General features: G+C 35.1%; 2 protein-coding genes across 2 annotated transcripts; both read left to right on the top strand.

The window, feature by feature from the left end:
* The first annotated feature begins 7,270 nt into the window (after positions 1 to 7,270).
* LOC120091552 lies at positions 7,271 to 10,607 on the top strand. Its single transcript, XM_039049646.1, has 2 exons — positions 7,271 to 7,998; positions 9,470 to 10,607. The coding sequence occupies exons 1-2, from the start codon at positions 7,905 to 7,907 to the stop codon at positions 10,207 to 10,209; spliced, it is 834 nt and encodes a 277-aa protein (XP_038905574.1). The 5' UTR covers positions 7,271 to 7,904; the 3' UTR covers positions 10,210 to 10,607.
* A 2,674-nt stretch (positions 10,608 to 13,281) lies between these two features.
* LOC120067945 (ORM1-like protein 3) lies at positions 13,282 to 23,001 on the top strand. Its single transcript, XM_039019596.1, has 3 exons — positions 13,282 to 13,717; positions 14,639 to 14,787; positions 22,698 to 23,001. The coding sequence occupies exons 1-3, from the start codon at positions 13,532 to 13,534 to the stop codon at positions 22,834 to 22,836; spliced, it is 474 nt and encodes a 157-aa protein (XP_038875524.1). The 5' UTR covers positions 13,282 to 13,531; the 3' UTR covers positions 22,837 to 23,001.
* The last annotated feature ends 1,325 nt before the right edge of the window (positions 23,002 to 24,326 follow it).

Here is a 24,326-nt window from a genome sequence, read left to right as displayed (position 1 = left end):
CCTTCACAGTAGCCGAGGTGGACCCATAGTCAGGAGATGAGTTTTCCACGAGCATTCGGGGCGGGACTTTCCTCAGGTAAAAAGAGGAAAAGATCAAAAGGCTTTTGAGCTTCACCCCCATCAGAAGGTTCAAGGTTCAACAAACCGCTTTGACATTTTAGGCAGCAGGCTGCCGAGGCGGGTAATGGTGGAGAGAATGTGATTGGTGTGTGTAGAAGACGTCACTGGGGTCGATGTTTGGCAGGCATCGGAATTTGTTTTCATTACAACAGAGGGGCAACTCGATAGAATAGATGTCCTGCTAGAGGCACGTTCGGTTTGGGAACCAGTTGTTAGGCAATGAACAGAGGAGTTCAGGTAGGCCTTAGCATCAACAAGGTTGACTCTACCATCCGGCAAGAGTTCGAGAAAGCAGGCACTGTGTGACAGGTACGCTCCCAATCTTGGAGCATTTTGCGCTAGTATTGTTGTGATTTGGGTTCATCCTATCGTTTATATCGTCGTTGTTTTGTTAAGCCATGTCATGTTAGAACTAGAGCCTTTACACTATGTGTTGTCGGTTTCCACTCTGTCTGGAGAAAATTATTTTAACACAGGAGAAGATAAAGCATGTCAGATTGAAGTAGCGAGTCATACCTGGGAATGTGACTTTTAGTAGTCTGTTGGAAATGCGGGATTTTGATGTGATTTTGTGCATGGACTTGGCTAGCTTCTAACATACCAGTATAGACTCTCTCGCGAAGGAGGTGAATCTTTAACCTTCCCACAGGAGCCCAGTTTTAAATTTAAAGGGGCGGGGACCGTGTCCCTGCCCAAAGTGATCTTCTCGATGAAAGCTCAGAGGTTGCTTAACCAGGGTACCTGGAGTATCTTAGCTAGTGTCGTCGACACTGATAAGCCTGAGGTCTCCTTGACTTTGGTAGCCAGTAGTACGTGACTACCCGGATGTCTTTCCACGAAGAACTCCTAGGTCTGTCCCGCATCGATAAGATAACTTTGCTATCGAGTTGGAGCTAGGCACATCTCTCTATCTCAAAAAGCTCCGGTACAAAATGGCCACTAGCAGAACTGAAGGAACTCAAAGTTCAATTGCAAGAGTTGTTGGAATTAAGGGTTTCATACGCCTAGTGTGTCCCTTTAGGGTGCACCGGTGCTGTTTGTAAAAAAGAAAGATGGGTCATTACGGCTCTGCATTGACTACAGGGAATTAAACAAGGTGACTATAAAAAACAAGTATCCGCTTCCCAGGATTGATGACTTGTTTGATCAGTTGTAGGGAGCTACAGTATTTTCTAAGATTGATCTTCGGTCGGGGTATCATCAGTTGAGGATAAAGGACAGTGATATTCCTAAGACAGCTTGTCGTTCGAGGTATGGGCATTATGAGTTCGTCGTGATGTCATTTGGGTTGACGAACGCTCTTGCAGTATTCATGGACCTGATGAATAGGGTGTTTAAGGAATTTCTTAACACCTTCATGATAGTCTTCATAGATGACATTTTGGTTTACTCCAAGATAGAGGCGGAGCACGAGGAACATTTACGAAAGGTTCTAGAGACTTTGAGGGTGCAATAGTTATATGCTAAGTTTTCCAAATGCGAGTTCTGGTTAAAGCAGGTGTCCTTTCTAGGGCATGTGGTGTCCAAGGAAGGTGTATCTATTGATCCTGCAAAGATCGAGGTAGTCACAAGTTGGTCTCGTCCTACCACAGTCGGAGAGGTACGTAGTTTCTTGGGGTTGGCGGGTTATTATCGTCGTTTTGTGAAGGACTTTTCCCGTATAGCCACCTCTCTGATCTGGTCGACTAGAAAATGAGCTTCTTTTATTTGGAGTAAGGCTTGTGGGGATAGTTTCCAAGATCTCAAGCAAAGGTTGGTTACTGCCACAGTTCTCACCATACCAAATAGAACGGGTGGTTTTGTTATCTATAGTGACGTCTCCAAGAGAGGGTTGGGGTGCGTGTTGATGCAGTAAGGTAAGGTAGTTGCTTATGCCTCTCTCCAGCTAAAAAACCATGAACTAAATTATCCCACACATGATTTGGAGTTGGTAGCTATTGTTTTCGCTTTAAAAATCTGGAGGCACTACTTGTATGGCGAGAAGATACAGATTTTCACCGATCACAAGAGTTTAAAATATTTCTTCACTCAGAAGGAGTTAAACATGAGGCGGCGTAAGTGGTTGAAGCTAGTGAAGGATTATGATTGCGAGATTCTATACCATCCAGGAAAGGCAAATGTAGTAGTGGATGTTCTAAGTAGGAAGGTAGCCCATTCAACAGTCCTTATCACCAGACAGAGTCGTTTATGTAAGGACCTTGAGCGGGCTAAGATAGTAGTAGTGGTAGGGGAGGTGTCTGCGCAGTTAGCACAATTATCGGTATAACCAAGTTTAAGGCAGAGGATCATTGTTGCTCAACACAGTGATCCTTAATTAATTGAAGTAGCGCAACAGGTGAAGACAGAACAGGGTGGTGAGTTCTCCTTGTCAGCAAATAATGGTTTTACTTTTCGAAGACGTTTATGTGTACCAGAAAATAGTGACCTCAAGAATAATCTGTTATGGGAAGCTCATAACTCCCTATTTTCAATACATCCTGGCAGTACTAAAATGTACCAGGACCTAAAACGTTGCTGCTGGTGGAATAACATGAAAGTGGAGATAGCAGAGTTTGTCAGTAAGTGCTTGGTGTGTCAACACGTAAAGGCCCTAAGACAAAAGCCAACAGGTTTGTTGCAACCTTTAAGCGTACCGAAATGGAAGTGGGAGCATGTCTCGATGGACTTCATTGTAGGTTTGCCATGAACGGCGAAGGGTTTTACAGTAATTTGGGTTATAGTAAACAGACTCACCAAGATGGCACATTTTATTCCAGGGACCCAGTTGTATATGAAAGAAGTGGTAAGATTTCACGGGGTACTAGTGTCCATCATGTCTGATAGGGAACCTCGATTTACCTCTAGCTTTTGGAAGAGCCTTCAGGCAGCATTGGGTATACGTTTGGATTTCAGTACGGTTTTTCACCCACAAACTGACGTCAACTGAGTGTTTAAACCAGACAACTGGAGGATATGTTACGTCTTGTTGCATCTAGAGTTTGCAGGGATTGGACTTGCTTCACCTACATTTGATAGAGTTTGCCTTACATAATAGTTATCAAGGTAACATTTGGTATGCCACCGTTGAGGCACCTTCTTTATCGGAAGAGTTGTAGGTCACCCTCGTATGTTGGGGTGAAGTTGTGTGAGCGGAAATTAACTAAGGACCTGGAGTTAGCTACAAACCACAATAGCGAGCAATCAGAAGATTGGGGCCCGAATGTTGGACGCTCAATAGCAGGCAGAAGAGTTTACGGATGTATAAGGTGTAAGGACCTTGGGTTGGGTAGGTTGGAAAGGTGTGTTCTGAAAGTGAAAATACACCTATGATAGGAGTGTTGAGGTTTGGCATGAAGTGTAAGTTGAACCCTCGTTTCATCGGGCCATTTGAGATCTTGGAGCGGGTTGGCCCTGTAGCTTACCGGCTGGCCTTGCCCCCATCTTTTTCTGTAGTTCACAATGTTTTTCATGTTTCCATGTTGAGGAAGTACGTAGCAGACTCATCTCATGTTGTGGATTAAGAACCCTTGCATTTAAATGAGAACCTGAGCTACGAGGAAAAGCCCATTCGAATCCTGGCCAGGGAAGTGAAAGTTTTGCGCAACAAGGAGATGGCTTTGGTGAAGGTTCTTTGGCAGAATCACCAGTTCGAGGAAGCCACATGGGAGTGCGAGGATGACATGAGGATGCATTATCCCGAGCTTTTTCAGGGTTAGAACTTTCGAGGACGAAAGTTTCTTAAGGGGGTAGAATGTAACATCTTACTTTATTTTGTAAATAAGTTTTTTTTTTTCTTTTAAATGTTGGTTACTTGGATAAATTATATGAGATTTATGTTTTTGGCTAAGCTAAAATATGATTTAATTATTTAGAATTAATTGCGTTTTATTTTGGCTTGTATTTGAGAGATTTGATTATCTATGGAGATAATTAAATGTGTTTATTAATTTTTTTTATAAGGAAAAGGAATATATATATATATATATATTAGCATATATATTTTGGGAGATAATTAAGAAATTTGTTTTTTTTTTAAGTGAAAACCTTTTTTTTTCTTCTTCTTTTTTTCCTTCCAACCCTAGCCACCGCCATCACCTCACCGGTTCTGTAAAAATTGGGATTTGAGATCGATCCTCGCTTTCGCAGAATTGGTGGACTTTTACATTCACCGTTCGCCGTCACTGTTTTTTTTTTTTTTAGATTGAGTAAAAATTGGATTATTTTGGCCAAGGTTGGTGTTTGAGTTTTTTTTAAGTGTCTCTTGGTGTTGGAAACAATTTTAGTTGTTACTCATTGTGTCGACTTTAAGGATTTAGATTTTTTTTTGAAGATTTCGGGGTGTTGCTATCAAAGAAAAGACCATTCTTTTCATCGAAGAGTTTTAGTTTGGGTAAGTTTTGTGTAAGTTGGTTGGTTATCCTTCGGACTTGGACCCCAAGGATTTACTTAATTTTGACTCACTTCCTAGGCCATAGTTGCTATATTAAACTTGTGATTATGTCTTAGGGTTGATTTGAGTTTTATCCAAGGGCTATTAAGGAGTTATTTGTGCAAACTTTTGAGACCAAGTTGAGGTAAGTGATACTATTACCGGTGCTTTCGTGCCAGGCGACCTAGATCTGGAGCATGAATTTGTTTGACATTATGTTTTGCTAGTTGCATGCCAGTTACAAGTATTATGAGCATGTTAAAATTTCTAATCAGTAATGATATTATGTATTTGATGCATGAATAGACTAGCAGAGCGGTTTATTGTGTCGCCTTGACGCATGTTATTATTATGTTTGACGGTGTGCCTACGGGCCGCTAGACATGCGTGAACCGACATGTTAACGTTCATGTTATTATCATGTTTGACAGTGTGCCTACGGGCCGCTAGACATGCATGAGCCGACAGGTTTACGTTCATGTTACTTTTATTTTCATGTTTCATGTTTTGACGGTGTGCCTACAGGCCGCTAGACATGCGTGAACCGACAGGTTAACGTTCATGTTATTATCATGTTTGACGGTGTGCCTACGGACCGCTAGACATGCGTGAGTCGATTGGTTCACGTTCATGTTATTATTATGTTTGACGGTGTGCCTACGGCCGCTAGACATGCGTGGATCGACGGGTTCACGTTCATATTATTATCATGTTTGACGGTGTGCCTACGGGCCGCTAGACATGCGTTTCAAGCCAAGATAGTATGTCTTTTGGTTTTCATTTCATCATAAAAAATCGATGTAGCTGTATGAACCACGAGCTATTCTTTCTTTGCACGTGGATGCATAGTCTGATCCAGTAATGAGATCACGAGTATTTTATACTCAACCTTTATCTTTATTTTTTTTCAAGTAAGGGTAAGGACACTCAGGCGACTGACAAGAGGAATCCGTGACAGTGTCAAAGGAACCAAAATTTGCTTCCGCATTTGACCCTTTATAATTTCGCATGTTTTTTTTTCTTTTATTTTATTCATGGTTTTATTATAATTTAATTTAATTCTTTTTATATAATTTGTTTCTTGTTAAAAAAGATGCCCGAGTTGAACGATTTAAGATTTTGAGATATGTCATAACATTTTCTTATATACTTAATGCAGTTCAAGATTATGATTATTTTCTTTAATTTACTTTATTTTCTTCAATGAGAATATTTATGCATGCATGTAGTAGCGATCCCTTTTTAGTAGTCTTAGAAAGTTGGGTTGTTACAGTATGTGTGGGAATTAAAGATAACTATGTTTGGTTGTGTAGGAAATGTTATCAACTTTTCCTAGGAATAAGTAATACATGTGTTTTGTGTTGCATGAGAATATTATTAGATCACCCAAGTAAATGTTATTTTTGTTTAAATTGTGTGATCACTTTTAAAATTTTGTGCAATTATAAAGCATATAACTTATAAAAAAAACTTGCCTTAATTGATTTTAAATAATTAATTTGTGCAGTTTTTATTTTTATTATGCAATTATTAAAAACAACCTTAAGCAGCTGTACTATATTTTATTTCAAAAATCAAATATAACCAATATCAAAGTATAAATACTAAACGTAGACAAAATAAGCATTTTTATTATGTCAATATTCGTAGTTACAAACAAGAGTACAGTGCAACATTCATTCAAAATGAAGATATTAGCAAGCACTAACATGCTAGCTCAAAATAAGGAGGACACGTCATTTGATAAGGGCACAAATATATATATATATATANTTCGTAGTTACAAACAAGAATACAGGAGTACACGTCATTTGATAAGGACACCAAAATATATATATATATATATATCCATAATTGTCCATGTATAACATAGCCATTCGGAAAATTCAGCAAAGTCCAAGGAGATATATGGATGATCAAATCCTCAATTGAAAAAACAAGTGAAATTAATCAAAGGGCATAGGGTAGGAAGGAGAAGAAAAGTGAAAACCACACTTCTCAATGGGTATGTAATTCCTTCACTTGTGTGGCTAAAAGATGCCTAGGAAATACCTTTTCCAAAATAAATAAACAAAGTCCACCAACCAAACATGAGCTTTGTAAGTCCATTTCTTTTCCCACTCTTTTCCCTCCAATCAAACAACCCATAAAGATAGTAGGTGAATCAATATTTACGGTTTCAAAAGTTAGCTTGTCAAGACATTTTAAGTTAAATTACAAAAAAATACCTATAAGCAAACCTTTGTTTCAAAAATACATTATTTATTTCAAAGGTTGCACCACCCTCCACATTTCGTACATTTATTCAAAACTATATTTAGAGTATAAATAAAATTTAAAGGTTTGGATAAAAATTAAGATTTGAAATGGTGTGTCATGAGTTAAATGAAGATTGAAACTTAAACATCGCACTCCAAGTTAACACCACAAATTCATTTTATGTGATTACTGCTACAAGGGTTAGTTAAAAATATTTACGACACATCACATCTGATATTACTATTTTAATAAAATAATTGAGTATTTTTAAGATGAAACAAAAAAAAAAAAGTTGATAGAAAGGATTATCCAGAAAGAAATGGATTGAAAACTTTCAACGTAGGCATAAAATTTATTTTATAGCGTGATGAGGGGATATAGCAATTCTCAAGTCAACGAATTCAATTAAACATTTCAATTTTCTGGTTAAAAAGAAAAGAGAATTCAATTAAATAATAGGATATTGAATTTTGTGATGGTGGAAAAGAATATGAATAACAAAATGCGTCAAAGCAGCCAAGGCATAACTTCAAAGAATGGCAAGGAATCCAAAGAACATAAGATTCCCATTTTTATGTTCCATTTCAACAACCAATTTTGTAACCCAAACAATAAATCTTTTCGTTCTATGATCTTTTTTTTTTTTCTTTAGAAAAGTGTGCTTTTCGTCTCGTTTGGTTGGATTAGGTCGTGTAAGTATTGATTTGTTGAGAGAAATGAGGTCGAGAAAAGAGAAGAAATATATATAGAGATATGGGACATCGAAGCAATTCTATCATCATTTCATTGGGATCATGATGATGCCTTTTTAAAGCAAATCCTGAAGAAAAAGAGAGACCCAGAAGAGAAATTTGAGTGGATGGGTTTGTTGAGCTGATTCTCGCACCACCCAACCATTGATCGCCACACACCACAACCCACCCATTTGGCTTCTTCCGCTTTGTTTTTCCTTTTTCCTTCTTTTCTAAAAAGAAAAAGCCATAATTTCAGTCGGTCGTCGTCTCAGTGAGCCAGTGACTGTGGTGGGGTAGTGGAGATTTGTTCCCATTGACGACACTGGCGGTTGGATGAAGAAGAAGTAGACCTAGAAAACAGAGGGAGCAGACGAAGCTAGCAAATGGGTTTGATCAGTAATCGAGTGGAGAGAAGTGAAATCAAACCAGGCGACCACATTTACACTTACAGAGCTGTTTTCGCTTACTCCCATCATGGTACTTCTCTTTATATTTCTCTCCCCCCCACTGGATTTTGAGATTCTTGTGAGGAAAACGCTCTGAATCTATCTGCTCATTTCTGTCTCTGGGTATCTTTTGCTCTAGCTGATTTTGCTCTCGGATTTGTGTTCGCCCTTGCGCTTGATTATGGATTTCTGGGAATTGATCAGATTTTGTGTTTTTCATAGTTCAGCATTTTTTGTTCCAGCTTACTATATTGCTGGTGTATATTGACTGAGTTTTGTTTCACTGTAAGTACATTTTTTCTGTTGGTTACCGGAAGTCCCCTATAAGTGTGTTTCGTCAGAATGCTTTATAGGGATCCCATTTCAAGATTTTTTTTTCATTAGATTGCCTTCTCTGCTCTTGCAAATTTCTGCTTGTTAATACTTTCTACATTATGAGTCATTAGATCAAAAGCTGATTGTTTAAATTTTTTGAAATAGAATAGGGACCATAGAATTCCACATCTAATCCGCCTTGAATTCTTTTTTAGAGAGAGAGAGAGAGAGAGAGAGAGAGAGAGAGAGATCTTTGTTATTCAATTAATGATCATAAACGATTTAGCTCTGAAGCAGGAATCATGCACATTTGCAGTTTTCTCCTAATCTTTGTTAATTGATGTCCCTCAAGCACCTTCATTTGAATAGTGTCGTGTGCATTTTTGTAACCCTTGCTTTGTTAAGTATCTTAATTTTGTTTTGGTGCTGAATGATTTTCATTTTTTCCTTAACAACCTAGAATTCTCTTGGATCACTATAATTAGATGTTGACAGAAATTTTGAAGGATACTTTGGTTAGACTTTTCTTCTTAAATTAAATTACATGGTTTGTCTCCTTTTCCGGTGGTTGATTATTAATTAGTTAGGCTTTCATTTCATATCTGCCAACTATATTGTTTGGCCCATGCCCATGTAGGTTAAGTTTTTAATCTTTTAGCAAATGGTTGTTGCCTGGTAGCTTCTCAACTGTTCTTGAATCTTCAGAATCTGATAAAATTATTTCTGCTTAAGTTATGCTATTCTGAACTAGTGTAGAACCCTCCTTTATTTTGTTCACTCTGAGTAGTGGTCTGGGACTCTGGATTATATAAGGTCTATATGAATAGAATTTTTCTTTTGAAACTTTAACTTGTTAGAATGAATTTTTCAAAACTGTAGTACACCTGCTGAAATGATTTCTTCTTCTGAAGTAATTTTCAAAATTCATTGAACTCATTACCACATATATTATAAATTTGATATTCCATTTGAAGCAATCTGTTTCAAAATGTAATTTTTCCCCATTGATGGTTTTGAGAAGTCCAATTATTTGACTTGTGTGCAACCCCATTCATATTTTTACTTACAATTCTATTGACTAAACATTACTAGACAGGAACTTACTTCTCAAATGACACTACGTTCTAAAATAACCACTACCATAAAGTTTTCATTTTCTATCTTCTTCCACTATGTTGTCCATGCAGGCATCTTTGTAGGGGGAAGCAAGGTTGTGCATTTTAGACCTCAGAGAAACTTGAATTCAAGCACTGACACTCCTGATTTCTATGATTCAAGTTCAAGCAATCCATCATCCTGTCCAATTTTCCCTGACTGTGGATTTAGACAACCAAACAGTGGGGTAGTCCTTTCTTGTCTGGACTGCTTTCTGAGAAATGGATCTCTTTACTGCTTTGATTATGGAGTACCCCCATCAGTTTTTCTTTCCAGGGTAAGGGGTGGCACTTGCACCACTGCAACATCCGATGCATTTGATATGGTTATTCACCGAGCAATGTATCTTCTTCAAAATGGATTTGGAAACTACAATGTGTTTCAAAACAACTGTGAGGATTTTGCTCTATACTGCAAAACAGGTCTTCTGATAGTGGACAGGCTTGGGGTTGGAAGAAGTGGTCAAGCTTCTTCTGTCATAGGTGCTCCCTTGGCTGCCATTCTTTCCTCTCCTTTGAAGTTGCTAATGCCAAGTCCTGTAGGCATGGCTGTGATGACTGCTGGAATGTACAGCATGAGTAGATACGCAACTGACATTGGTGTTCGAACTGATGTGATTAAGGTGGCAGTGGAAGACTTGCCTCTTAATCTCGAGTCTTTCAGCAGCGAAGAAGAAGAAGATGATGATGATGATGAAGAAGAAGAAGAAGAAGAAGAAGAAGCAACCACCACCAAGAAAAATGAAGATTCAAAAGTGCTTGTGGCCAGATGATTTCAAATCCATTTTTTGGTTGACATGGAGCTGCTTCATAAAGATTAATTGATTCCATGCCAGGTATACAAAATAGTGACATTGCAGTTCAATCCTCGATTCGTAATTGCTCATCGTCTTTCCTTGTTATAGGTATGTCATGTGGTTGCACACTGTTAATTTGACGTGTATGAAATTGGTGTGTGGACTAGCCCGATCATTAATATTTGGTAGTTAGTCAGCTACATCACTGTCAAAGTCCATCTAATGGATGTACAGATCCACAACTAACATATCTTTGTCTCCATTAGACTTGGATGGTTTGTTTTTTGTTATTGCGATAAAATGTTTGATTCATGTGATTCTATCTTACAATCAGAAATAAAAAGCTAGACTAATGAGACTTCAAGATTTGGTAATAGGTAGTGATGAGAACACCGTGCACATCTACCAAGTCTATCACTGATTAATCTATTGAAAACTTACATTTTGTATTGTTTCTAATTCATATGCTGCATTCATTGCAACTCTGTACAATGAATTTTATTGACTTAAGAGCTGGAAACTTTCACTCTTCAACTGTGATTGCCTCACCCCTCATTGTTTAATTCAGTTGAATGACATGAGAATTAGTCTATGCTAAACTCACACTGGTTCAGTTTTGCATAGAAGATATGATTTGGTCTATACTGAAGCAAGAGAATTTAGAGATGATGGTTTTTTTTTTTTTTTATTCTTTATTTGGGCTGCTGAGAAAAACAGAAAGATGATCTAGAGGGAGAGCATAAATGGCTGGAGATTCTCTCTGTATTGAATCTAAAAAGTTAGAATAGTGAATGATTGTCTATTTAGAAAGAAAAGGAAACCATGTCTTTAGACAATCCTAATATGGATTAGAGAAGTAAAGTCTCGAAGAACAGCCAGTTTCTTCAAAAGACAACTGTTATAATCTGTATATAAATATTCATCTTTTCTAAATTTCTGTTATATTATTTGCCTTTTCTCTTCCGTTTATATCAGTTTTCATAGGTTATCATTGATTACATAGCACCACATGTAACCTGCTCCACATGATTTGATACGATGACGTGATATTTGAACCCAAAAAAAATTTAAAATATTGAATATAGCAAGCTTTAACTATAATTCAAACGGGTTAAGTTGTAAATTTGGTTCTTATAGTTTGAATAAAGTTTGAATTTAGTCCCCGTTGTTTTAAAAGTTGGATTGATTAGTGTCAAGTATATTTGACTTTAATATGATATTTTAAGTAGTTGATAAAAAAGTGCTTCTAGTATGTTTTTCGAAAATGTAGTATATGGATATCAACAAAATAAAAAGGCCATAGAATGCCTTGCTGGATTATCATGATAAAAAGAAAACCTTGTTATGTCTTCACTGTTCAGAGCTAGCCAACTTGAGGCTTCTTGAAGATGCCTTTGCTTTTAATTGAACTGTTTGAACCTCAATGAACCATCAATCTCCTTTCAACCTTCTTTTCAATAGCTTCATGTGAATTCTTTGCAATTTGCATATATATATTTATAACATTTCTTTGCAATTTGCTTATACATTTATAAGCACTTTTTTTTTTCCCAACAAAACAAACTCCTACGCTGTTATGATATTATTAAATGCCATAAAATTGGTTGGTTAGGCGATTTCGATTTTAAATTTAAGCTAATTCGAGCATATTTCAACTAAGTTCGCCATATATTATTGACTAAAAAATCAAATGCTCAAATTTACATGTTGACTCAACAAAAAAAATGTTTTCATTCACATTTTTGCTTCCTAAATTCTTTAATTTCAAACGTAAACTCTTCACAAGTTGCAGCCATTCTCTCCCACAACAATTGAATAGAAAAGTTGAACGTTTATCAATTCATAATGGTATACTCGTAATGAAATTTCATTGATAGATTAGTTGTACTAGATTACCATCGTAAATGTAATTAGATTGTTTTTTATCGTGTTTACCTAAAATTATGAATTTTGTCAAATTTACCGTTACCGTTATGGTTACCTTTACCTCTGAGAGCCAAACCATAACCGTAATGGTAATGATAACGGTAAATGTGCCAAAATTCAAAATTCATAGGTTTTTCTTTGAAACAATAATAATATGGTGACAATAACCATAACAGTAACGATAATGATACGACGTCATTTTCAGATGCAATCGAATTAATCACCCTCCACTCTTCTATTGATTTGCATTTTCTATTTACAGGTATGGACGTGGTCCCCATATATTATTACTACATAATACAAGTAAACAACACCAAATGTAATTTAATAGAGTCTATTTTTTAAATTATCATTGATTATTACTATTAGATTGAGATAAACATGCCCATTGATTCTCCATCCATTAAAAACCAAATCTCCTCTTGTTCTCTATTCCTTTATTCATTAAAGTTATTTTAATTGGTTTAATTGAACCTTCCAGAATTTTGATTCAACTATATAACTCTAATTATTAATATTTAAGCGGCGCCTGATCTTTTTTAATCAATAAAAATGAAATAAGATAGGTAGATGAAAGGGTTGAAATTGACAGCAAGGTTAATAAGGTTGATTGTTTCAAAATAGATTATTAATTTAATGCTATAAATGGTTAAAAGAAAAAAAATAAATTAAAATCTCATTTTGATTAATGTATTTAAATTTAATTTTTACTATTTTCTTAATTATCATTTATTAGCATTTGAATAATTATTTTAAAGGATAAAATTAATATAATAAAATATCAATATCTATCAATAATAGATATGGATAACATTGATAAATTGATTAATTTTTCAATATCTAAAAACAATCCTTCTATAAAATATAGAAATATATTCACATATTGTATTTTTCAATAAAAAAAATATTGTTGTTATTATTTGATTAAAAATTATAAAATAAATTAATTTTGAGATTTACGAGAGTATAAGGATTAAAATGGTGAAAATTTATATAGAAAAGGGAGTATTTTAGAAAAAGAAAAAGAAAGAAAAGAAAAATGTAAGACCTCATAATTAGACCTAAAAATTGATTTAATGAGTTGGGGCGGTGGATAAGTGTGGTTTAGAGTGGTTTGATTTGATTATTATCATCAGAGCTTTTGTTACCAATTTTAAGCTCTGTGTTTTCGATCATTGGCCCAACCCCACAAAGAAAACCATACCTAGAAAAAGCTATCTGGGTTTCGTTTGTTAATATTTGAACTACTGAGCACGCGATCGATCAAAAAGCTGCAATCTGTTTCCAAAATTTCATCATTTTTCTTCTCAGTCAAATCCCAAAGGAACAAGGTTGGAATTAGTGTTTCCCTACAAAATCAGAATCTGGGTCGATGGCTAATCTCTATGTCAAGGCTGTACCTCCGGCGGATCTGAATAGGAACACAGAATGGTTTATGTATCCCGGTGTTTGGACAACCTATATTCTCATTCTCTTCTTCGCTTGGCTTCTTGTCCTCTCTGTATTTGGCTGCTCTCCTGGCATGGCTTGGACCGTCGTCAATCTATCTCATTTTGCTGTATGTCCATCCATATTTCTTCCTTTTTTCTGTCTTTTTTGATCTGGGTTTTTATTGCCTTCCTGTTATTTCATCATTGGGTGTGAGATTGTTGTTGACTTGTGCAATTCATTTATTGCCTCATTCTGCGGCTTGGTTTTGGTGTTTCTGTATTATTTTCTGCTGCTTTAGTCCCCTTCAATTTAATCTCTTCGTGGATGCTCGGAGAGATTTTATTTGGTTGATTTTGCCTAAACAAAAACAAAGACAACCGACTGTTGTGGCTTTGTGATTTCGGCTTCCTGTTTACGCTTGCTTTGATAATTATATGCTTATTGAACTTGCATGTAAGTAATTTTGATACGAAAGAGATTCCTTTCTTATGCTCGATTTCTACTGTTTCAGATGTTCATCTTTGGATTATTGTGTAGAGGGGTATGGTAGATAAATATTCCATTATGTTTGATTTCATAACCTTTTTCCATGATTGTTACATTTCAAGCCTCGAGCTATTGATACTCTTAGGCTGTTGTTTAGTTTAATGGCACTAAAATTGTTTGCGGAAGCCAAATGGGAGAAATGCTATTAGAGATGTTTGGAAAGATCATATGCTTTTCAGCTTTATGTTTGATGTATTGCCATACATGTTTTTTATGTGTAAATGTGGATCTTTCTGGATTAAGAGGCAGTGAACTCTGTTTACTATTGGCTCGGACATGCCTACTTCAATGTCTGATTGCCTCTCCTTTCAAGAGAGCCAGGCTTAGAATGATTGGAGCCCCTCTCCTTTCAAGAGAGCCAGGCTTAGAATGATTGGAGCCCCTCTCCTTTCAAGAGAGCCAGGCTTAGAATGATTGGAGCCTTCTTTTGCTCCATTCTTTGAAGTTGATATGCTCTATGTCTTTATACAAATGATGGAAAGGAGCGTGGCTTTTACTTCAGGTCACTTACCACTTCTTCCATTGGAAGAAAGGGACACCATTTGCTGAAGACCAGGGTATCTACAACAGGTTGACGTGGTGGGAGCAGATTGATAACGGAAAGCAGCTTACGCGCAACAGAAAATTCTTGACTGTTGTTCCCGTGGTGCTGTAAGTTGTTTATTATATGAGTAAACCTATGTACTATTTAACTCTGAGATCACATTTCAAACTGCTTTTATTTGTTTTTTGTTTTGTTTTGTTTTTTTTTTTTGTTTTTTGTTTTTTGTTTTTTTTTTTTGCTTTTTTATTTTACTTAACTCCTAAATTTGAGTAGTCTATAGGACATCTCATAGTTTGCATATCTTTGACAGTCAATGTTTTTCCATGTTCTATTCTACATTGCCGTGTGATTTTTTTCAGCATTCATCTTTATAGGTCTTCTAATGATTGGTTGGATAATTCTATCGATTAAATGGCCTTTTGAATTGAACTCAAAATCTCTAGGCTTGTAATTCTAGGGATTATTTCCTAAGCTTACAAATTTTCTTGTTGGAAAACTTTTGAGCTATGGCTTAGGTAGACACTGAACTTAACAGGCTTCGAATGCAATAATTCTTGACTGAATTTTAGGGTCTCCATCTCTTTTTTCAATATGTGAGATTTGTTGTATAATTTTCTAATTGGTCCTCTCGTTGCGATTACAACATATCTCACTTCATTAGAAAAAAATTATTCTGCTATCTCCTATTCTTATCTTTATCTGTAATCTTGTCTATTACTTTGTGAGGATAGTGATAACTGATAAGAAGATGGCTGGTGCTGCAAAATTTTGAATACTTTGACATTTGCATATCCTCATATTTTCATTAGAGGAGGTAGTGGGGGTAGATTGGTTCTCTTTAGTTGAAATCAAACTGGGCCAGCAAAGTTGAACCGAGCAAAGTGAGTTATGCTCCATTTTGTTTGATTGTGTATTTTAACAGTTCAGTGGGGTTGAGATTTGAACCTCTAACCTTTTGATTGGTATATATGTCTTAACCAGTTAATTATGCTCAAGTTGGTAGTATTTTAACAATTATTCTCATGAGTTTGGCCTTTATCTGCTTATTGCCCATTAGTTACATTTTCTTCCAGATTTAATCCTTAAAAAATCAATTCAGTTCTCCAACACTAATCTAGGGCTTTATAAATGTTACAATTTCTTATAACCTAGTAAGTCTTGGAAACTAGACATCTAACTTGTTGGATTGTAGTAAGTCTTAGTTATGACATATATTCGAAGTTTAGAAGTGTAATCTGAAAGAACTATTGAACATGAATTTAGGGAGAAATTGAAAGGACCGAGAGTGACAAATGAATCAAATGATTAAGGAAAAAGATGAGGGACGAGAAGTATAGTACTTGAGTGGTTGTACTATTTCGCTTATGAACCACCTTCCCTCTCTAGTTATCTTAACTTGAGCCAATGTTCAACTTGCTATCATATTTAAGGCACTCTGAAAAGCCCAAGAGTCAATTGGAAGGCAGAGGTGCATCTTACCAAAAATTAGTTACGAAACCTTGTTCATAAATGGGCTAAAGAGGGACAACCTAAAGGGCAAGGTAACAAAAAGTCCCCTCTCTGAGGTGAAAGGTCACAAAAACACCTTCCAATCTAAGTGGATGGTGAAAGTGGAGCTACTTTGGTCCCAAGGAGTTCTTAAATCCCATTTGTGGGTCCCACAACTTATTAACTCTCTCTTCCTACTGTAGGCTCCATGACTTATTAACACCAACTACATGACTCCTCCCATTATGAGCCTCGTGTCACCCACTACCTCCCTCTCTATCTCTTTATCTTCTCTCTCTCCTTTTTTTTTTTTTTTCTTTTTGTTTTTTTTGCATTGTCTTTTAATTTCTTAACTCACAAATGTGTCATTATTCATTTTTTTGAATAAAGCTCCTCATTATTATTACTAATTATGAGCAAAAATGTTCTTATTTTTTAGATATGATACTATTATTTAAATTGTAATGTAAATTATAGAACTGCATCATTTTTGTAATTGATAAAAATCTCTCTCACTTCCTCCGCATGCCATCTACAATTTTTTTTTAGTTTAAACTAAAATTACTTATAACAACTAACAATCTTATCTCTTCTTTTAAGCCTATTTTTTAATCTATAGTAAACTAATAATAGCTCAAAGTATATACATACTTTTATGATTTTAAGATAAGAAAAGTGTATTTTAGAATAAGTCATATTATAATTTAAGGAATTATTATTTAAAAAGAACATGTTTTGAAGTTTTTTTTTTTAAATATTTGATTTTGAAAATAACAAAAATAGTATTTTGAACTTAATCACATTAAAGATAGCACATTTTTTTTTTTTTGGGGGGGGGGGGGGGGGGGGGTGGTGGGGTGGGTGAAGGAAACAATTTCATTGATGAATGAAATAAAGGAGTAGAAACTCCAAATCACCCAAAGGTGAAATTACATAAAAAAAAATTCAAAGGAAAATTAAATAAGAAAAACTATAAAACGAAAAAGACCTATAACGTTTACACCAATACAAAGCATGAGACAAAATCAAATCCACAAAACTATTAAAAGAGGAAGATGAATCTTGGAAGTGACGCCCATTCCTTTCAAGCCAAAGGCGCCAAAAGAAAACACTCGATTAAAAGCAAGCCAAAGAGTCTTTTTGTTTCCATGGAAAGGATGGCCATAAAATTTTTTGTTTCCTTTGGAAGGTTTTTCTTATAAGTCTTTCTTCCAATGTTTGGTTAATCCTTCTCCTTTGGGTGAGTCGGTCTTTTTATCGTTGTGGAGGATTAAGGTCCCTAGAAAGATTAGATTCTTTACTTGGCAAGTTTTTCACGATCGTATTAGTATGTTGGATAGGTTTGTTAAGAAGATGCCTTCGTTGGGCTTTATGCTGTATTCTTTGTCGGAAGGTGGAGGAAGACTTTGATCATATTATTTGGTGTTGTGAGTTTGCGAGCTTGGTTTGGGATTATTTTTTCCAGACATTTGGGTTGATGTGCGTTCATCACAAAGTTGTTAGAGATATGATCGAGGAGTTCCTCCTCCATACACCATTTGGGGAGAGAGAGCATTTTCTCTGGCTTGCTAGCGTTTGTGCTATTATTTGGATCCTATGGGACGAGAGGAATAGTAGGGTCTTTAGGGGGTTTGAGAGGGATGCTAGGGAGATTTAGTCTCTGGTTTGTTTTCATGTGTCTCATTGGGCTTTGATCTCGAAGAACTTTTGTAATTATCCTATAGACATAATTTTGTATAGTTGGATTCCCTTGTAGAGGGAGTTCTCTTTTTGTGGGTTGGTTTTTTGTTGGCCCGTGTATTCTTTCATTTTTCCTCAATGAAAGTTGTTGTTCTTATTATATATATATACATATAGTCAAGAAAAACATAGGGTGAGTTCGGAAAGCCAAAGACCAACTAGAAGAATCAAGAATATCGGCCCAATAACAAGAAGCAAAAGAACAATGAAAAAAAGGTGACCCGAATCTTCAGAATGAGCGGAGCACATAATACACCAAGAAGGTGAAAACGATATATAAGGCATACATCTCTGAAGTCCATCTAATGTGTTATAACATCTAAGCCCCCATAGAAAAAAATGTGACTTTCATTGAATAGGAATTTTACCAAATCACCTTATAAAGAGAGCTGGTAGAACAATCGGGGTTTTCGTTAAACCATCCAATAAATAGCATTAATATTTTTATTTTATTTTTAACTTAGTTATTTTAAAACAACAATGGTTATGTTTTATTTTAAAATTAGACATTAGCCAAACTTTTGATGATTCATTTTATTGTTTAGCTAAAAGAAATTAAAATCTTAAACTATGCAAAAAATTATATATACATCTTCAATGAAATCTCAATTTATAATGGATGAAAACAAATCTTTTGTTAAAAAAAAAAAGTATGAAAATATTGGAATGCAATCCTAATTATATAGTACAGTAAAACAATACCGGAAAAAAATGAGTGAACTTTTTTTGTTTATCTTAATTGAAATTGATATTTAAACAATAAGATATGCAAAATTCTGAAATATTCATGAGATATAACTGAAGCTTTTCTTCTTGGAATTTTGGAATGAAAGGTTTTCTGCTGCTTATTAAAAAATGTAATGCTCGAGTTGTGGAAGGGTACATGAATGAACCGAGACCATATATGAATGAGAGGGATCTTGAGGATTAAAAGCATGCTTAAGAAAGACTTAAAAAAGTTGATAGCTGCTACCTATACTAAGAAAGTGCACTTTCCCTCTTCGGTGGCTCAATCATAGGAACTCTAAAGTTAAACTAGCTTAGCTTGGAGCAATTCTATGTTGAGTGACCTCCTAGGAAAATTCCTAAAAAGCATATGAGTGAGGATAAAGGATGCTGAAAAGACTTGTGTAGGTTTGTGAGGATAGCCTTCACTCTTAGAAGTAGTTTAAGACAAGTAGATAATATAGTCAGGTTGTAGAGGATGTAGGGGATTGTCAAACCTAATAAGTGCTGAATTCGGATTTTGAATCTTGATCCGACTCCTGTGCCTAGGATGTCACGAAAGTGGAGTAACTAAAAAAAAAAGCCTTGTATTGGCTACTCCAATTAGAGACCAAGAACTCGCTACTTCACTATATTCCCGTTTCCTTGTGGATTTTATATATGAAGTTTTTTCCTAATTACTCATTAGGAATTACTTTGCTTGAGTGGAAGTTGTTTCTTTAGATTGCCTCCATCTTTTGTAGGTTTTTTTTGTTTTTTTGTTTTTTGCTTTTTTTTTTTTTTAATCTATGAAATCCCGCTAAAAAATGGTCATAAAAGTAATTAAAAGAAGTGTACTTATCTTTGATTCTATCCTTTGTTTCCTTCCCAAGGAGATGTGTCCAATTTTTCAATTTTACTAGACCAGCTTCAGATGGAGAGATCTATGAGAAAAATTTTGAAGGTTTCTTTCTTAACCAACAAGAGGATAGTTTGGTGTGACATCTAGGCTCTGCTAATGCTACATCTCATAACAGAAACAATTCTTCGGAGGGAGCTATTTTGAAAAGGCACTCCGAAGTCCAATGAAGATTAAATTCTTCCCTTGAATTCTTGCTCTTGAGGGCATTGGTTCTACAGCATTATTTAAAGAAGGAACCGTCACTGCTATTCTTTACTTAACGGCTGACTGTTCTTAGTCTTAGAGATTCGGAATCTCAAGATTATCTTTTCTTGCATTTCTCTTAACTTGAATCTTTACGGTGGTGCCTTTTGGACACATTCATTGTTCATTGGTGTGCTCCTCCTCTTTCAACTTTTCTAGGACTTACTCAATTTTGTTTGGCCAAAATTTCAAACAAAAAAGGAAGGTTCTATGAACTTTTGCCATTGAAATCTTCTTTGGAGAATTTGGATGTAAAGAAACAATAGAAATTTCAAAACCTTTGTAGAGGGTTCTAGAGGTATGGGAGCTGACTTGATTTAGAGCCTGCTTCTTGTGTCCTTTTAATAATTCTTTTGTTAATTATGATTTCTTATCTTTTTGCCAAAATAAGTTATGATTCTTTTTCTATCAACACGATTTGGAAGATTTTTTTTTAACCTAGTTGGTTCTGGGTAGGTTAACATCCAGTCATCCTGTTACTTTTCTGTTGCAAGCCTTCTTCCCTTTTGATGAAAGTCGAGTTCATGGTTTTCCAGCCATCGATCGATGTGTCCCTATTTCTATTATTTGTTTTTTACCTTAGCTATGATATGTTATGGTACTCAAATAGGCTTTTCTGGGTATTCTATATTTTCGATGTTGATGGGTTCTTATTATTTTATACTGTTTTTTTCAGTGGAAGTTTGGTTTCATATCAAAAAAGAAAAAATTGTTTTATACTGGTTCCATTCGAGTAACTTTTATTCTGAGATTTTATACTTAAAGTTGCTTCAGATTCATGATGGTTCTTTTATACTGGTTTGACATTGCTAACGCATACATATATTGATAATGTGCTGACAATCTTTTCTGCTTGTTGAGAGGGTGTTGGCAGGACAATTGAGTGTTTTCTTAATTTTAATTCATTGTGTGCTAGGGGTTGGTTATATATTATGTAGATCCATGTTCTTTCATTCTTTCAATGTTTGTTATCAACTTGAGCATAGCTCAGGATCTCAACCCAAGAATTGAGGTTCCACACCCATATGTCCCCCCCCCCCACAAACAACAACAAAAGAAAATTTTTTTAAAAAAAAACCATCTTCTAATGCTCGTTGGATTGTCCTACTCTGCTTCCAACCAGTCAAAAAACATTACAAAATTTCATACTGAATTTATAAAGATGATAAAATTTGAACTTTTCTTCAAGCCCTGTTTCTCATAATGTGTATTTGGATCTTTCTTTGATAGGAAACGAATTTCATTACAATGTATGAAAATACAGACCAAAAAATCCTCAAAGAGGCTGGAGGATTTAAAAATGGCGGACGGTTCGCCAAATTATGCTCAATGAGTTATCATGATAGGATTTGGCCGGACTCCCATTCTATTTGAGTATTTCCCACCAAAATATGTATGATCCCTAGCTAGGTTTTATGTTTCTTTTTAGGCATTAGTGTCAAATACTTCAGTAATTATACTTTTGGTCTTATTGTACTTTACTAGAGTTCCTTCCTATAGTGGGATTCTCCTGGGGGCTTGGTTTTTGTTTTGATGTTCGGTGTCCCTGTCATTACTTCTCAATGAAAGTGTGGTTCATCATAGAAAAAAAAAAAAAAAAAAAAAACAAAAGGAATCTTTGGTGAGCAGTAGTAGCGATGATATGGAATTTAATTTTCCAATTGTTTTGGAGCAAGGTAAGTTTATCTGATGATGCTATTAAGTCCTTACTAAACCTTTTTTGAGAAGATATCCTCTCCCCTTCAAAGAGTTTGCTGGATGATAAAAAGTCATTTTCTTCCTTTATAAGGGTTTGTGGCCTTGAGGTTTAAGAGGTTAAAGAGGTTAAAGCCTAGGACGTCTATGAAGTTTTTGCCCTTGGGATTTCAAAATTTTTTTGGCAGTCCTTCCGTGTGGATTTTTCTCGCGGCTAGTTTGTGGAAAGAGATCTTTTGGTGTTTTTTCCATGCTTGGCATTTTTTTTGGCTCAATGTGTTTTCAGATTCGTGGTAGTTTTTTCTTTTTAAGAAGAAAAGGCAAAAAGGATTTGGTCTTGAGAAGAGAAAAACAGCTTCCAACAACTCTTCTGGATTTCTTTTGGAATAGTTGAAAATTCCATTGTTCCTCTCTAACTTTGTCTCCCACGAAACTGTACAAAAACCATTAAAATGACTACTTCACCTAATCATTCGAATCTTTGTTTCGTAGTCTCTAAATTGTGGCCATAGAAACATTAGAGCAAAAACAACAGCCTGTACCTCGGAAGAAGTTATGTTCCACGCATGGGAGCAAGAGAGACCATCAGGGTCGAGTCTGTTCTCTTGATGAGGAGAATAAGTTAGATTATTTGTATAATTGAGATAATAATATTTTAGTTATTAATTTAGATTAATTAGTTGTCTTATTTACTTGTAAGGTTATAAATAACTACATCAAGGGATGAATTTCTCTTGTTTGACTATGGATTTGCCCTAATACCTTCAATTGTTGCATCATCTTACTTCTGAAGACCATACTAACTAGACTTGGGAAAGACCTAGGGTCTTCCAATTTTCGTCTTTGAGTGTTCATTCCGCCCAAACTCAGCAACCATATAACAAGTTTGCACCTTTTAGATGTCAAAATTTTCTAAAGAATCTTGCTATTGGAGGCTACAGATGCGAAGCTCGTCAAGAAATGGAAGTGTTTCAATCTGAATGACTGGCCTAATCCTTTGAAATCTTTTTTCCCTCGGTACTTTTACTATGTTCGTGCTAAAGATGCAAAATCGAGTATGCTTTTTTCTTTGAATGCTTCGGTGAATAAGTGTCTACTTGCATTCCTCAGTGTAATCAGCTTTCAAGCTATTACACACCAAGAATGATTTGCTAACTATATCTACTTATTCACAAAATCAGCAAAAAGAAAACTTCACTCAAATTTTTTTTCCTTATTCTACAGGTACTTGATAGCCTCGCACACAACTGACTATCAACATCCCATGTTATTTCTCAACACTCTTGCAGTAATTGTACTAGTTATTGCAAAGTTTCCTCATATGCACAAAGTACGTATCTTCGGAATCAATGCCGACAAGTGAAGCTCACATCAAGAGATTTTCGGTTCGACTTGCCAAAAAGCTTCTCGTCCTTCTTGCAATCTGGTAAAATGTTATATTCCTGTATAGTAGTTGGGACTGGAAGGATACTGAAAAATTTGTAGTCTTTTTCTTTTTTTTTTTTTTTTTTTTTTTTTTTTTTTTTTTGTACCAACTGCTTGTTCCGCCTGTTGCTTAATGAATAAGTAAATGCAATTATCTTTTATACAGCAGAGAAATGTGATGCATTTGAGTTGTACTGTTCTTATAAAGTATTTTTTTGGGACGATACACTTCATAATTCTTACATGTTACTTCTCCATCTTGTTGTGTTGCTATAGTTGGTTACTTCTACAGACAAAAACTCCACTTTGGAGTCAGATTCTCACTCTTTCCTTATAGACCCTGGTTATATGAACCTTGATTTACGTCACATTCCTATTAATTGAACAGAACCAATTGTGTTTACTTCAAAGAATCAAGTAGGGAATGACAAATTTGGTTAAATTAGATATGTACTGTACCCATGTTGCAGGCTTATGAACTCTGAATTATCTGATAGTTTCCATTGAAAAGAGATTACTTTCTTTCCATTTAAGAAGGTTGTTTGTAAGTACTAAGTTGAAGCTTCTTAGGCAGTGTTTGATTGGGAAACAAGAATAAAAACCAAAATAAGAAGAAGATCAGAACAAGAATACAGTAAGCACTGATTGGTTTATGCATGGAAAAACATGCATGCAGATGTAAAATGAGATGTGGAAATTAAGCAAAACATTTTGAAAGAAAAATGATAATGGGGATTGGTAAAGATGTCATCTTTGTAACTAGAACAGGTCAAGGGTAAAACTTGGGATTTACTAGAGTAAAAAAGTAGGATTTCTTTATCTTGTTTGTTTGTTTCTGTATCATATAAATGTAAGAATCTAAGTGCTATGACTTTTGGTGCTTCATTGAGCTTTTTACTGAAAGTGGAGTTCATGAATGAAACTAATTATCTTTATCATTCTTTACTTTACTTGTGTCCCACTCATGTTTCCTTTAAATTCGACTCTCTTTTAGACATCATCAATAATACTTATGATGCACACACGAAAGAAAGATTGCTTTACAAGTCTACTCTTTTACTTTTACTTTTTCTTTTTCAATGAAACTATTTCATTTTTTTAATAGTATTTTTTTAACTCGTTTATTTTCAAGTTTGATTTGATTTATATTCGAAGTTTGGACCTTGAGATTGATAATAAGTTCATGCTGGTTAAGCTATACTTGCTTATATTGAAAGATAATGTTTGTTTATTAACGATAATTTAATATATATAATTGACTAGTTAAATTCAACTTTGGTAGATCAATTATGTATGTCGTGTTTGATGATTATTTGATTATTTGTTTATTGTTTTTGAAGATGCTTATAAATGTTATTTTTATCAGTAGATTCCTTTGTTTTTTAAATCATTTTTAGGTATATTTTCAAAATCAAAGTTAAGTTATGA

This window comes from Benincasa hispida, chromosome 1 (assembly GCF_009727055.1).
Source record: "Benincasa hispida cultivar B227 chromosome 1, ASM972705v1, whole genome shotgun sequence".
NCBI classification, from domain to species: domain Eukaryota; kingdom Viridiplantae; phylum Streptophyta; class Magnoliopsida; order Cucurbitales; family Cucurbitaceae; genus Benincasa; species Benincasa hispida.
The sequence above is the reverse complement of the archived record's forward strand: the minus strand, read 5'-3'. Positions and strand labels throughout refer to the sequence as shown.